The following is a 15,959-nucleotide window of genomic DNA, read 5'->3' as shown; positions in this document are numbered from 1 at the left end:
TCCCCCACCCCTCCCTGCACCCATGTGCCTGGCTTCCCTTTGTTCCTTTTCCACTTACCCCCTCATTGTGTCTCTACAGTCACCTTGCCACTGAGCCGTAAGAAATGTGTAGGGAGAAGCAAAGTCTATAGGTCATAGTCTTTGTAAGGGATTGAAGTGATCACTGCTTTTGGGGTGCATTGAGGGGTTATCAGTACTTCTGGCTTTATGAGGGCTCTTAAACTTTGTCTGAAAAACCAAAGGGCTGTCAGTAGGGAGCTGTGTGGTAGGTGGGACTCTGAAGTGTATTTTGGAAATTAATCACCACCCTCTCCCAAATTATAGAATTTTTAAAAAACAAAGAAGCTGTGGCCCTTTCCACTCTCTCCTGGCCTCTGGTGCTGCTCCTCTCTGCCTCGTTTCCTCCATTCCATGGCTTGAAACCTCTGCCTGGTGTGGCTCCTTCCTTTTCCCTCTCTGTCAAACTCTCTTCAAAGGAATAATAGGTAAGAGGACTAGGTCAGCCTAGTCAGTCCCAACTGTGGTGTGTGCGCACACACACACACACACAGGGTGGATGGAGAAGCGGTTGCTGGTTAGAATACACTCCCCCTGAAAAGGGGAAGGGGGAGTGTGACACTTTCTTTCCATGTTCAAGTGAAAATAAATAATGTACCCTGCAGCCCTTTCCCCTTTTGCTTTCTTCTGGCTTGGGCAAAGGGCATCACAGGTGAGAGTGAAGTGATGCGGTAGCAATGCCTCTCTTCCTTGTCTTTCCCCATCCTCTACCCTCACTCCCACTCCCAAGCTTAGGAGTGTGGGGCTGGGACATGCACTGAGTGTTGCACTTTTCTTTAGGTAGGGAGGCATGTTGAATAAGCCAGGAGGCCTAGAACTGGAGCCTAGTCCAGCTGGTACAATACCACCTCCCCTTTCAGCTCCCAAAAGAGATATTCAGACACAGACTTTATGATGATTATATATTTTTTTTCAATGCCAGTGCTGCTCAGCCCTCAGCATAACTTCAGTTTTCATGAAATAAACAATGACTATATTAAATTCCACCTTTCTGAAACTGAAATCTGAGCTCAGGTGAAAGTTTCTTCTTTTCCAAGAAGCTGAGCCTGTGTTCCATCAAGAGACAAGGTTCTCCAAATGAGGGAAGCTGCGCCTGGGTCCTGCCTACAAGTCACAACACCACCAGCTCACAATGGAGGTCTCAGTGGACAGAAGTCAAAAGTCTTAAGACAGTGGGTGACCCAGATTGCCGTAGAGGTCAGGCCTGCGGTGCTGGAACACAGGCAGTTGTTTGCGCAACTGTTGCAGATAGTTGAGGTCAATTCGGGCAAGGCAAAGGCCTGGTCCTTCAGAGCAGCGGGCCACCACTGTTCCCCAGGGATCTACCACCATGCTATGGCCATAACTTGCTCTCTTCTCATGGTGGCGTCCACACTGTGCTGCCGCCACTACGTAGCACTGGGTTTCAATGGCACGGGCCCGCAACAACACCTAGGGATGGAGAAGACAGCTGTTCACTTAAGTACATGTAGCAGCTGGTAGGGAAGTGATAAGCCATGGACATTACAGCCCAATCTACCCATTGTGACCATCCTGATAATTGCCTATGAATTATTTACTACTCTGAGAGGCAACAATCTGGGAAAGTGAATTTTCCCACTAGTTGGGAAGGAGAAAGAAAATCTTTTAACTGGTAGAACCAAGGAAGGAGAATGAAGTAAGAAAAGCCCTTATGTTCCAAAGAAGTATAGTCTTACCTCCCAATGGGCTGGGCCTGTAACAGATCCAAAAGCCGAAGGGTAGGTAAGTATTTCTGCTCCAGCCTGAACCAATGCCAGAGAAAGTTCAGGGAACCGCATGTCATAGCAGATAGCTAGACCAATCTGGAATGAAAACCAGCCTATTTAGCCCCCCTGCCCTTATGTCACAGCATTTGGTCATGACCCTGCTACCCCACTCCTTAGGGCTTTCTGTCCTCTACCACGTCTTTCAAGGATTCCTGTTCCCTTCCCTCTTGTTCCCCTCCTACCCTCATCCTTTCACAGTGCCCACCTTGCCTGCTGGTGTGCTGATAGGAGACTCAAGACTGGGCCCAGGTATGGTAGAGTTGCTTTCACGCATAGGCCCCTGTCCTGGAATCTCTACGTCACACAGATGCGTCTTCCTGTAGGTGGCCACTACTGACCCTAGAGTAAGAGGGAAAAAAAAATACTCGGTGCTGGTGCCCTAGAAAGCCAGCTTAGATCCTCTCCTCCCAAAGAGGAGATAGCTTATAGACTAGGAACAGAAGTACAAATACCCCCAAAAACCCCTGGCCAAGGAAACAGTTGAGAAAACAGAATTCTGGAGAATCTTAGGTATAATTGCCTGAGGAGGCAGGCTAAAGAGTCTCACCCATGTTGTTCAGAATCACATGACAGTTGTAGATTTTCTGAGTCTGCTCCCAGTCCTGGCCACGCTCATGGAAACCACCCAAGGACAGCCAGAGTCCACATTCCCTGAGGGGGAGGGGACACTGACAACTCTTCTCAAGTTCTACCCTCATATCTGGCAATCCTAGGACATTACTCAAAAAGAAACTACCTCTCCCTCCCCTTCCTTGATACCTGGCAAGCTGGGTATATTCTTCCAAAAGGTTCCCACTCAGTGGCTCAGACAGGCGGCGTGTCTCTTCAGGGTCCCGTGCAATGAAGTCAAATGCCTCAGGCAGGAAAGCCAGGCAAGCGCCCAGTCTGGCAGCCTCCCGAATCAGCTCAGCACATGTTTTAAAGTTCTGCTCCTTGTCTGGGGTCGATGTTACCTGGCACACAGCCACCAGGGGCAGTTCCGAGGAAGAAGATGAGGCGGCCATGGTTCTGAGTCTGTAAATGGCATAGGCAAGCCTCAGAGTGACTAGCATGGGGAAACCTAAGTTTAAGGATAAGAGGCTAAAATAGGGAGACAGGAAAGCTGGACTTTCCTTTAATTTTACTCTTAAAGGGCACAATGACCCATGGCATAATGAGCCACTAATCAAATATTTCTGTGGATGGTTGATGCCCCAGTGTTTCCCACCATCCATACATTTAACAAACATTTACTGAGTATCTATTATGTGCCAGGCAACTGAGCACAGCAAAACAGGTTACCTGGGTGGAGCACAAAGTACTGAAAATCGAGGTATCCGGAGTCCAGGACACGAAAGAAGGGACAGGAGTTGGTGAGGAGGCCTGATGATGAAGCCCAGCCTGAAGAAAGTGAGAAATCAGGACACCAACCCTTCTCTCAAGCAATAAATTTCTAAGATCCCTTGACTTCTCTCTTCATACTGTGAGGCTGAATCAGGACCCTCCCTGCAAAACCTCCCAAAGGGTCAAAACATTCTTTATCATAGGTAATTATGGGCTACCGGAAGAGATCATAAAGTGGGAAGATGGAGGAAAGGCCTTTGATCTCACATTAAATTAAAGCCTTTTTCCTCAGACAAATATTTCCGCAGTTCAAAAGCCATCTCCGAGTTACTTCTTGGTCTTCCCAGCTTCTCTCCCTGACTGTGCAGCACAGTCAGTCTTATTGACGCAAAGCATATTTCCCCACCAGAATCTCTGAGGGGAAGTTCACCCTCCCTCGTTTCTCACCACCCAGTGGTGGGCAGGGGGGCACTGGCACCGAGATCTCAACCAGCGCCCCACTTTCCAGTTAACCCATTCTTTCCCGCGCCTCCCAGGGGCAGCGTCTCTGTTGCACAAGTTAAAGCACCACAGGTGGAATTCATCGGGGTGGGCGGGATAGGTAGTAGGTCCTACATCAAGATATGGCCAAAATCATCCGCGGGAACCGAACAAAACTGCAGCCTGGAGGTGGAGGTGCCGGTGCCAGGGGCGAGTGGGCGGTAACTCCGAGACCGGACGTGACGCAGGGCAGGGGGCTGAGCCGCGAAGGCCGGAAGCCTAGCAGGCGGTGAAGATGGCGGAGAACGGCGGTCGCGCCGGCAAGAGCAGCGGGAGCGGCACGGGGAAGGGGGCGGTGTCCGCAGAGCAGGTGAGGACCAGGGAACGTGCAGTAGGGCAAGCTGGCTGGGTCCAGAGTCGTCGTGAGAGGAGGGGGGTTAGCCTGTGGCTGTGCAGACCTTTACTCCAGTCCCGCATTTGCGTGGCCGTCCAGAGAGGGGAGGGTCCTTGGAGAAGCTAGCCGAGCCCCCGGGGAGAGAGTAGGCGGATTGGTAGGTGAGAGCCACGCCCCCTCGGAGGGTTGGGTGAGCCTAGGCGAGGGGGAAGCAGGGGCTGGGAGGATGCCCAGGTCTGAGGAAAAATGGGTGGCCACTTTCCCCCTTTTCCTCCGCACCTTCGAACAGGATATGGCTAGGTGAGGCAGGTCATGGCGAGTCCTAGGGGATTAGTCGACGAACGGCTAGTGTAGTCTGTTACTTGACTCTGAAGCCACGCTGAAAATCGTCGTCACTGCAGAGCCACGTGACTCACATACTCGAACAGTCTAGTGTTTGATACTGTTTTGAGAGTCATTACTAGATTGAATTTAGACACCAGAAATCCTTTACTAAAAATTCGAGCATGCATTTCTCCCAGTGCCTAGCACCGGGAGAACGTTTGATAAGTTAATCAGAAGGCCGTTTGTGGCCTGGGAACCGTGGTTTGCTGATAGTGGGGCTAGTGTTTGTTACGGGTGGGAAGAAATCCGTGTAAATAGGAAAACGTAATTAAAACAATAGCTCTTTTAATTATAGGTTTGTCTATCAGTTATTTGTTGAACAGTTACTATAGGCAGAGGTATTCTGCATAAAGATTTTTAAAACTGACTCCGGCAATCAAAGAGCTTTTAGTCTGGTGAGAAAAATAAGACATACACAAAATGCTAATGTGAGGCAGAAGTGTATGTATGAGAGATATGAAGTGTTATGGAATTTTGGGGGAGGGGAGAAGAGTTTTTAGACAACGTATACAAAGTATTTTGCACAGTGATATAAAACAAAATATACTACTGTGTGTTCAGTTCAGTTCAGTCGCTCAGTCGTGTGACTCTTTGCAACCTCATGGACTGCAGCACGCCAGGCCTCCCTGTCCATTACCAACTCCCGGAGTTTACTCAGACTCCTGTCCATTGAGTCGGTGATGCCATCCAGCCATCTCATCCTCTGTCATGCCCTTCTCCTCCTGCCTTCATCTTTCCCAGCATCAGGGTCTTTTCAAATGAGTCAGCTCTTCGCATCAGGTGGCCAAAGTACCTGATGTGCATAATAAATGTTAATTATTTTGTTTTGTAAAAAAGATAATCTTTCAGCTCAGTTCTAAAGGATGAGAGAAGTTAGTCAAGCAAAGAAGGAACTGGAGGATTTTCTGGGTAGAGGGAATAATGTGTTTAAAAACACTGTGGCAGTAAACTTCCTGATATGTTTGGGATGCAGATGGACTTAAAGTTTGGAATGGATTACTGCAAGACTTGAAAGTGGAGAAAAGGGGACAAAAGGGGAATCTTCGATGTCCTTTCAGGTTTCTGCCTTGGATGGTGCCTTTAGGGAATGTAGGAAGATGAACAGGTTTGGGGAGAAAATAAGTTTGAGTTTCTTGTGGGACATACAGGTAGAGACATTTAGTAGATAGTTTGATTCATAATGTCAGGTTACAGAAAGAAATCTGAATTGGAGATACAGAGAATTATACGTTTATGAATGGTAGATAAAGCCATGGTTGTGGGTGAAATCACCTAAGGTTTGTACAGAAAGTGAAGAAGTAGAACAGAGTGAAACCAGTTTTAAGGGACGATAGAGAAAAAGAGGCTGTCAGAACAGACTGAAGAATTGTGGTAATTGAGTTCTGAGGCTGTTCCTTGCTTAACATTCTCTGACCTTTGTGTTCCAGAGAGAACACTGGGTAAAAAATCTGTATCACTGCTTCAAATCTGAGCCATATAGACAGGATGGAGGCAAGTGGCACGTTGTGCTGGGCACTTGACTTGTTTTATCTTCTGTTACTTAATTACTGCCATTTGAAGTAGCAGTGTTGTCCTCAGAATGTTTGAGTTTCAAAGGCTTTAACTTACTCAGACTGGGAGAGTTTTTAATTGAGGGACTTGAGAATCAGACAGACCTATTTTTTCCTGCTTATACCATGATCCTACTAGAGATATTTGAGCTGAACCTGAAGGATTGGATAAATTTGAACAGATGGCAGTAGAAACAGAATATAGAGAATAGGGTAAGAGGAGATCTAGAGAAAGCATAGATTGACATGAAGTGCAGTGACTACTTTGTTTAGCTAAATTATGAGTTATAAGTTAGAGAGGTATAGTCCTTAAAGTATACTGAGTCTTTGCATGGCAAAGAATTCAGGAATTTTTTATGTAAGCAGTGAGGGACTCACAGAAGGATATATGTTATATCATTTATTTTTTTATTATTACATAAAATATATATTCATTGTAGAAAACACAAGAAAAAGTACAAGATAAATAAATTACCCATGGCCCTACTATCCAGAGATAACTGTTCTTACCATTTTGAAATGTATCATTTGAGAGGTTTTTCCCCTTCTTTTATGTTTTTGTACATGTGTGTTTTACACATTTACATCTTTAATTTTATGTAGTATTCTAAATACAGTTACTTGCTATTTCATAATCTGCTTTTAAGCTTAATACTATATCATGAATATTTTTCTGTGTCATCCAAGTGCTAGAAGAATTAAATTAGCAACAATGTATAGGATGGATTTGGAGAGTCCAAAAATGGGGAGATAATCTAAAAGATTGTTGCAGTACCTCAGACAAGAGGTAATGAGGCCTTCAATTGGCATGATCAATGTCAGTAAGCCTAAGAAAAATTGCTGAGGTAGAGGTAAGAAATTTGGCAGTTGATGGGGTAAGGGTGTGTTCAAAGATGAAACCAGGGTTTCCTAACAGGCTAGAGTTGTGTCATTAGCAGAAAGAGGGGAGACAAGAAGAGGAGCAGTTTAAAACGGAGTAAAAGGGCTTCCCTGGTGGTCCAGTGGTTAAGACTCTGAGCTTCCAATTCAGGGCGTGCGGGTTTGAACCATAGTCGGGGAACTAGGATCTTACATGCTGTTTGAGTTGCCAAAATGGGGGGGGGGGGAAAGGAGTAAAAGAAAGTTGAGCTTCGAATGACCTGAGTTTAAGGTATCTGTAGGACACTTAGGTGGAGCTGTGTTATAAAAATAGCAGGTACTGCTTATTGACAATCTGTTGTATGTTGGATAATGTCCTGAGTCCTTGATGTAATTAATGAATCCTCACAACATTGTACGAGATAGACACCTCCAATTTTTTGGTGAAAAAACTTAGATTCAAAAAGACATAACTTGGGAATTCTCTGATGGTCCAGTGGTTAGGACTTGGTGCTTTCCCTGCTGTGGCCCAGGTTCGATCCCTGGTCAGGGAACTAAGATTCCACAAGCCTCATGGCATGGTTAAACATTTAAATAAATAAAGTGAATTGGGAGGTGAGGAGGTGGAGGCAGTGAGTATAGACTCGTCCTAAAAACTTTGATGAAGAGAAAGGATGAGAATCATCATTTGATAAGCTCAGAAAAGTTTTTAGAGTTGAATATGTTTGCCTGGAGAATCCCCATGGACAGAGGCACCTGGCAGGCTATATATATTCCAGGGAATCAGAGTCAGACGTGACTGTGCAACTAAGCACACAGCACATGTTAGTCAGAACAGGGGGCACTGAACTAAAAAGAAGATACTAAGTGCAGTGACAGCCCAGAAAATGCTCTTCCAGATGCATCCAGTCATAATTCTCTACCTCTTTTATTCTTCCATTAAACCCAGGAAGAGTAAATATCATGTAGATAAGACCTTTGGGTGATAAATATGATTATAGATTTTCCCCGTACTTATCAAAACTATATGGTATCAAACAAAAAAGAAAGAAAACAAAAATAAATCAAATGGAAATAGTTTGACTCATTAAGAGATTATTATGTTACAAGCCAGGGATAATACATTAATAGAAAATGAATTCTTAGAGTTAAACCATGGTGAAAGTAGCAGTCCTGCTGTCCACTGTGTTATTTTATCCACCCCCACGTTCCACCAGCCTTGGTTTCATGATCTGTATTTACAGAAGGTAAAATGTCTTATAATGAAGGTACATGTCTTATAATGTGTTTTGTTGCTTTTGTTGTTTGTTTTAGAATTAAATGAAATAAAGAGTCCAGCAGAGTACCTGGCACATAGTAGTGCCCCCTTACTGTGCAGACTGTGGTGGAAGGCAGGCAGGTTAGTGTAGGACCGTAAAAGATACAGGTGTTTTAAAAGAAGGTACAGTTACATATTTTTAAATTTTCAAAGAAGATAATAAAGTTTAGAGGTAGGCGGTATAATGGAAAATAAAGAACATAGTATGTGAAAATAGAAAAAGTTTTCTATCAAAAAGTGTAAGAAATGGATAGATGCTTATATGTGAGTGGGCTTCCCTGGTGGCTCAGATGGTAAAGCGTCTGCCCACAATGCAGGAGACCCGGGTTCGATCCCTGGGTTGGGAAGATCCCCTGGGGAAGGAAATGGCAACCCACTCCAGCACTCTTGCCTAGAAAATTCCATGGATGGAGGAGCCTGGTGGGCTACAGTCCATGGGGTCACAAAGAGTCAGACACCACTGAGTGACTTCAGTCACACTATATGTGAGTACATACAAGGAGTTAATATGGGGCTAGGGGATGGCAAGAACTGCTTCCTAGAAGAATCTATGTTGAAACATGAAGAACGAATTAGAGTTAGGCAGAGAAAAATGCAACAAGAAAGGTTTGGGTAAGTGTACCAGGTAGGGTGTGGATTTTCTGCAAATACCTGAAGGTAAATGATAGGGGAATTGCAAGTGGTTCTGCTGGGCCATGGGCTTCCTGGTGGCTCAGACAGCAGCGAATCTGCCTGCAGTGCGGGAGACCTGATAGTGCTGAGTGTGAGCGGTGAGAGGAGGACTGCCTGCAAGAGGCAGCAAGGACCAGATCTGAAGGACTTTTTTTTCTGCTGTCTTCAGGGGTTTGGGTTTTATCCCATGAGCAGTGGGAATAATGGAAGGTTTAGGCAGAGGATGGTTAGATTTAAATTTAAGGTTACTTGTGCTGAAGTGTGGGGAATGGATTGAAGGAGTCAAGTGTGGAACTCACCTCGGAGGCTCCGTAGTACAGGTGAGAGATGATAGTGGATGGATTTGAGGTATTCAGTAGATAGATATGATTTAGAAGTTAATTGAGGGTGGATAGTGAATTGAGGATGATTCCAAGGCTTCTGGAATTAAGATCTCTTCCTGCTCTAAAAATTACTAAATTAACATAGGTAATATGAGCTACTGTCAGGCACAGTCATGATATTGCTGGTAGCACTGTAAAGTCTTCTGGTCATCTTGGGGGAGTTTATAGCAACATACAGTAGAAACTATAATAAATGTGCTCGCTTTGGCAGCACATATACTAAAATTGGAACGATACAGAGAAGATTAGCATGGCCCCTGCGCAAGGATGACATGCAAATTCGTGAAGTGTTCCATATTTTTACTGCCTTATGATCCAGCAATCCCACTGCTGGGCATTCACACTGAGGAAACCAGAAGGGAAAGAGACACGTGTACCCCAATGTTCATTGCAGCACTGTTTATAATAGCCAGGACATGGAAGCAACCTAGATGTCCATCAGCAGATGAATGGATAAGAAAGCTATGGTACATATACACAATGGAGTATTACTCAGCCATTAAAAAGAATACATTTGAATCAGTTCTAATGAGGTGGATGAAACTGGAGCCTATTATACAGAGTGAAGTAAGCCAGAAGGAAAAACACCAATACAGTATACTAACGCATATATATGGAATTTAGAAAGAGGGTAACAATAACCCTGTGTACGAGACAGCAAAAGAGACACTCACGTATAGAACAGCCTTTTGGACTCTGTGGGAGAGGGAGAGGGTGGGAAGATTTGGGAGAATGGCATTGAAACATGTAAAATATCATGTATGAAACGAGATGCCAGTCCAGGTTCGATGCACGATACTGGATGCTTGGGGCTAGTGCACTGGGACGACCCAGAGGGATGGTATGGGGAGGGAGGAGGGAGGAGGGTTCAGGATGGGGAACACATGTATACCTGTGGTGGATTCATTTTGATATTTGGCAAAACTAATACAATTCTGTAAAGTTTAAAAAAAAAAAGAAACTATAATAATGTTAATACCCTTTTGACTCAGTCTTAGGAGAGTATGATTCAAGAGAAATGACTGTAAAGTTTTTGTGCTGTTTGTCCAGATATGTAAAATCAGTGCTATTTATTACAGGAAAATTGGAAATAACCTAAATGTCCCAACAAGAGAAGAATGGTTAGATGGTTTATGTATTAAAAGAAAGTATCGATAAAGTTTAAGTGCTATATAGCCCTTAAAAATTAGAATACCATGTCCTATAGACGAATACATAAAATGTCACACACACACACATATACACACACAGAAGAATATTATTCACCTGTAAAAAAAAAAGGAAATTCTGCTATTTGTGACAAAATGAGTGAACCCTGAAGGTATTATGTCCAGTGAAAATAAGTCAAAGAAAGACAAGTACTTAATGATCTCGTTTATATGTGGAATAAAAAAAAAATTGAACTCATAGAAACAGAGTAGATTGGTGCTTTGGAGCCGGAAGAGGGGGAATGAGTGAAGGGGGGGTACAAAAGGTAACAAAATTGGAGTTATAACATGAATTAGTTCTGGGGATCTAATGTATACCATGACAACTGTGGTTAACAATACTGTGTTGTATACTTGAAAGTTGCTATGAGCAGAAATCTTAAAGTTCCCATCACAGAAGTAACTGTGAGGTGATGGATATATTAACTAATATTATTGTGCTAACGTTTTCAAATATATATATAAAATCATAATGTTATATACCTTAAACTTACACAATGCTCTGTGTCAGTTATCTTTGTTTTGGGGAGGGGAGCATTGTGTGTCTTGTGGGAGCTTAGTTCCCCAAACAGGGATCGAACCCAGGACTCCTGCAGTGGAAGCTGGGTCCTAACCACTGGTTTGCCAGGGAAGTCCCCTATCAATTATATCTGAAGAAAACTGGGAACTAACAAACAAAAAAAGATGATCATGTCCTCTGTAAAATTACTTCTACATGCCAGTTATGAGAATGTGAGTGCTCTACTGTATAGCTGTCAGGCTTGAAGTTACTTTAGAATAGGAACAGTAGGGACTTCCTGGTGATCCAGTGGTTTGCACTCTGCCTTTGCATTACAGGGGTTGGGGGTTCGATTCCTGATCAGGAAACTAAGATCCTGCTACACCTCACGGCCAAAAAAAGGAAAAAGAGTTGGTATTTTAATTGGATTCTTTTTCAGGAGGAGTGTTTATGTGTGAGATGATTTAATAGGGCTGAGGGAGTCAACAGTGGCCTGGCCATCTCTGCTTATTACAGGGTTGTTAAGTGTAGGGTTGAAATATAGCATTGTTAATCAGCAAGAATGTTTGAAGAAAAGTTGGAATTTTAAAAAATTTCTTTGCCTTTAGTGGTGTTAAACTGGTGGTTGAAAAGTAGATTCCTACTAATTATTATACTAAAGAAAATAATTTCAGGTCTCAGAAATTTTAGACATTTAAGCTGATTTCATTAATGTGTGTTAAATACAACATATATCCAGAAGAATGGATGTCATTCAGATTCTAGGAGGGCATCTGGAATCTAGCTTAGTTGTGAAATTTTCTTAGATGAAAGTATTTTGAGGTTACGTTGACAGTGGAGAAAATGCTAATTATAAATGGAATAGTTTCGATTATAGGTAATGAAAATGAAGGAAAAACAGCTTGTAGATGAGTGAGATTTCCAACGCATCTGCTGAAATGAATGGATGAAGCAGATTGAGATGAAAGGATGGTTGGGAGAGGGAAACAAGCTGCTGGAATGACAAGTTCCTCGTCAAATTTATTCCTTCATTTATTGGGCCTTAGAAGGGATGCAGAGGTGGTACAGGACAGCATATTAGCTGTATATGCATCTTGCAGAGAGAGAGCTAGAAATAAGGGATCCTAGTAAAGATGAGGTGCTTAGTCATCGATGCAGTGAGAATGGAGATGATGGAAGTGACCGTGAGAGATTTGGTAATGGTTTGAATGAGTGGGCCTGTTGCTCTCAGCGGACCATGAGGGTCCAAGGGACACTCCATTTGGAGAGAGGTCATGATGGTAATTAATGTACTTCACTGCTTACAAAACTGTCCACATTCATTCATTCATGTGATACAACAGCGCTGTGAAGTAGGTATCACCTGCATATCACAGGTAAGAAAACTAAGGCTCAGAGAGATTAACCCAGTGGTTTTCAGTTCTGGCTGCACCTCAGAATTTCATGGGAGATCTTCTCTGAAATACTGAGGCCCAGAGCCTCACTCCCAGTGATTGGGTAGCTGCTCTGAGGTTCCACTATTCATGCTTTAAAACGGATCCCCTGATCCTCACTTGTAGCCAGGGTTAAATGAATAGGGTTAAAAGTCTTGTCATAGAACCAATATGTGAGAGACAAAACTTGAAACCTAGTCTTCTGCCTTTCATCTGATATTTCTTTCCAAATACAGTCATCAGAGCACTATACTAGATGTGTTGCTGGTGGTGGCATTAGTATCCAGCTGACTTTCAGTCTGTTTTAATTCTCTGCTCAGTTTCTGGGGAAGAAGCAGCTGGTCATAATCACTTCTCTGGGCCTTTAAGTATGTTATTATGCTTCTTTTGCACCACTGCCCACCCCACCCTCACCCCCGATTTCTCATCCTTTGGGCTTCAGTTAAGGCATTCTCTCTCAGGAAACCTCTTATCAGTTAGGATTTACAGGCTGCAGATATGAGCTTTGGGCCATTTGTTTTTTTTTAAAGGACTGTTTTAGAAGGCTGGTGGTAGAACTGAACACAGTGAAAAGACACATTAATCATCTAGGCCACACAGAGTTCAAGAACTAGGGCAGCTTCAGGGGTTTCAGGAAAGGAATGGAGGATAATCTTTACAGGACAACTGTCGGTGTTGGGGCTTCCCTGGTGGCTCAGATGGTAAAGAATTTGACTGCAATGCAGGAGACACAGGAAATGGTGGTTCGATACCTGGGTCGGGAAGATTCCCTGGAGGAGGAAATGGCAACCCACTCCAGTATTCTTGCCTGGAAAATCTCATAGACAGAAGAGCCTGGTGGGCTACAGTCCATAAGGTTGCAAAATGTCAGAGATGACTGAATACTCACATAGGTGTCTGAGCTCCAGCTGCATTTTGTACCTGTTTGTCTCTCCTGTAGAGAGACTGTAGTATAGAATAGGTTACTGTCCCTGTGGTCAAGGGGCAAGGGTCCTGTAATTAGTAGCCCCACAAGAACCCCAGTGAATTAGAAGGGGCGGTTCCCTAATGAGAGGGATGCTGGGCAGACCCAAACAAGAATTACTCACTACAAAGCTTTTCCTTTACCTGCAAGTTTAAGCTACCCTGTAGGTGTTCAGTAGCTCTCCACTTCCCATTCTTATAACAAATGCCTCAGTTCAGTTCAGTTCAGTTGCTCAGTCATGTCCGACTCTTTTTGACCCCATGAATTGCACCATGCCAGGCCTCCTTGTCCATCATCAACTCCCGGAGTTCACCCAAACTCATGTGCATTGAGTCGGTGATGCCATCCAGCCATCTTATCCTCTGTCCTCCCCTTCTCCTCCTGCCCCCAATCCCCCCCAGCATCAGGGTCTTTTCCAATGAGTCAACTCTTCGCGTGAGGTGGCCAAAGTATTGGAGTTTCAGCCTCAGCATCAGTCCTTCCAATGAACACCCAGGACTGGTCTCCTTTAGGATGGACTGGTTGGATCTCCTTGCAATCCAAGGGACTCTCAAGAGTCTTCTCCAACACCACAGTTCAAAAGCATCAATTCTTCGGCGTTCAGCTTTCTTCACAGTCCAACTCTCACATCCATACATGACCACTGGAAAAACCATATCCTTGACTAGACGGACCTTTGTTGGCAAAGTAATGTCTCTGCTTTTGAATATGCCATCTAGGTTGGTCATAACTTTCCTTCCAAGGAGTAAGCATCTTTTAATTTCACGGCTGCAGTCACCATCTGCAGTGATTTTGGAGCCCCAAAAAATTAAAGTCTGACACTGTTTCCCCATCTATTTCCCATGAAGTGATGGGACCAGATGCCATGATCTTCGTTTTCTGAAGGTTGAGCTTTAAGCCAACTTTTTCACTCTCCTCTTTCACTTTCATCAAGAGGCTAACAAATGCCTAGTCCTCACCAGACTAAGTTGTAAGGTGGCCTAGCCACCTAGCTGGCACTCAGTGTTGGTTGAATGGAGTTCCAGACAGACATAAGTTACAAATTGCAGACCGTGTTCTCCTTTTGCCAGGTAGGTGCCGACTACTGCGTCTTTGTAAAGGCTGCCATGCTGTGTTGTATGTTGTTGTTCAGTGACTAAGTCATGTCCAACTCTTTGCGACACCATGGACTCCAGAGTGCCAGGCTTCTCTGTCCTCTTTCTCTGTCTCCTGGAGTTTGCTCAGATTAATTTTCATTGAGTTGGTGATGCTGTCTGACCATCTCATCCGCTGCCGTCCTCTTCTCCTTTTGCCTTCAATCTTTCCTAGTGTCAGGGTCTTTTCCAGTGAGTCGGTTGTATGTTGACCCTCCGCCATTTCCACTGTCCCCTCTCTCACCTTATCTCTTTCTCATCTTAGGTAATTGCTGGCTTCAACCGTCTTAGGCAGGAACAGCGGGGCCTGGCATCCAAAGCAGCTGAGCTGGAGATGGAGTTGAATGAGCATAGGTGAGGAGCAAAGAGTAGGAGAGTTGGATGGGCCACTTTGTACGAGGGTTGCAGCAGAGTGGGACTGAATTCTCAGGCTCTGCTTTGTCCTCCTACCTTAGCCTAGTGATTGATACTCTGAAGGAGGTCGATGAAACCCGCAAGTGCTACCGCATGGTTGGAGGGGTGCTGGTGGAGCGGACCGTCAAAGAGGTGCTGCCTGCCCTGGAGAACAACAAGGAGCAGGTGAGCAAGATCCCCGTATAGATGCTCTGAGCAACAGTAAGGAAGGGGAGGCTTGGGCTTTAGGGAATGTGGAGAGGAGGGCTTGGGTAGGGACTCTCATTGAAGACAGCATAAATAGCCTATTGGCCTATGCTCTTTATGTTATGCTCAGTCTAACTCCTTAGACAAAGGAGTTGCTGACTGTGCCTCTCACCATGGGTTCTGTGACCTGGCTGAGTTGGGAGAAGCAAGGTGGTTAGAGTGTGTTTTTCACAGTGTAGTCCATGGGTACCTGCATCCAGATCACCTGGAGGACTAATTTAAAATGCAGCTTCCCAAACCCTCTCCTGTACCCACTGATTCAAAACTGCTGGGGATGGGAGCCATGAAGAGCATTTTTAAAATAATCAGCCAAGGTGATTCTTATGTATACTAAAGTTTTAAGCCATTGTTTTAAAGAAAGGAATACTTTTAGTGTCTGGGCTCTACTATTAATATTTGGTTAAAGATGAGGTTAGAGGTATCATCTGTCCTTCACTTCCCCCAACCATTGTCTGTAACAGATGGGGGAAGGGAGTCCTGAAATCCTTACATAACCCCTGTCGCTTGCCCTCTAGATACAGAAGATCATTGAGACACTGACACAACAGCTTCAGGCAAAGGGAAAAGAACTAAATGAATTCCGGGAAAAGCACAACATTCGTCTCATGGGGGAAGACGAGAAGCCAGCAGCCAAGGAAAACTCAGAAGGCGCTGGGGCTAAGGCCAGCTCAGCTGGCGTGTTGGTCTCCTAGAAACCAAAGCCTTCGCGTTGTTTTCTACCCTGATTCCCACTTCTAATTTCTCTTTATTGTTATTATTATTTTCTCTGCTATTGTAATATTTTTTTGTTAATTAAATGTTTTGGTCAGAATGCTTAGCTCTAGCCTGAACCTTTCACCCAATATGAGGGGTAGAA

General features: G+C 44.2%; 2 protein-coding genes and 2 non-coding genes across 9 annotated transcripts; 3 read left to right on the top strand and 1 right to left on the bottom strand.

Moving 5' to 3' along the window:
- Positions 1–937: 937 nt before the first annotated feature.
- NIT1 (nitrilase 1) lies at positions 938–4,547 on the bottom strand. Of its 6 annotated transcripts, none has more exons than XM_070366330.1 (7): positions 4,321–4,547; positions 3,126–3,224; positions 2,604–2,904; positions 2,392–2,495; positions 2,050–2,183; positions 1,755–1,880; positions 939–1,488 (listed from the first exon to the last, which is right to left on the bottom strand). In XM_070366330.1, exons 3-7 carry the CDS (start codon positions 2,894–2,896, stop codon positions 1,222–1,224), a joined length of 924 nt encoding a protein of 307 aa, XP_070222431.1. In that variant the 5' UTR covers positions 2,897–2,904; positions 3,126–3,224; positions 4,321–4,547; the 3' UTR covers positions 939–1,221. The 6 variants fall into 6 exon arrangements, with proteins under 6 accessions (XP_070222449.1, XP_070222431.1, XP_070222442.1 ...); XM_070366341.1 differs by having other exon boundaries at positions 2,604–2,858; positions 4,321–4,541; XM_005909199.3 differs by lacking the exon at positions 4,321–4,547 and adding an exon at positions 3,783–3,914 and having other exon boundaries at positions 2,604–2,858.
- Positions 3,884–15,920, top strand: PFDN2 (prefoldin subunit 2). The gene is made up of 4 exons (XM_005909195.3): positions 3,884–4,017; positions 14,709–14,797; positions 14,899–15,022; positions 15,619–15,920. The coding sequence occupies exons 1-4, from the start codon at positions 3,943–3,945 to the stop codon at positions 15,793–15,795; spliced, it is 465 nt and encodes a 154-aa protein (XP_005909257.1). The 5' UTR covers positions 3,884–3,942; the 3' UTR covers positions 15,796–15,920.
- TRNAE-UUC (transfer RNA glutamic acid (anticodon UUC)) lies at positions 7,316–7,387 on the top strand. The gene has a single exon. It is a non-coding gene; the product is annotated as a tRNA-Glu (tRNA).
- Positions 9,402–9,508, top strand: LOC138987378 (U6 spliceosomal RNA). Its single transcript, XR_011463853.1, has one exon. It is a non-coding gene; the product is annotated as a U6 spliceosomal RNA (small nuclear RNA).
- Positions 15,921–15,959: the final 39 nt, after the last annotated feature.

This window comes from Bos mutus, chromosome 3 (genome assembly GCF_027580195.1).
Source record: "Bos mutus isolate GX-2022 chromosome 3, NWIPB_WYAK_1.1, whole genome shotgun sequence".
Taxonomy (NCBI): Eukaryota; Metazoa; Chordata; class Mammalia; order Artiodactyla; family Bovidae; genus Bos; species Bos mutus.
Note: the sequence above shows the minus strand (reverse complement) of the source record. Positions and strands in the feature narration are given on the sequence as shown.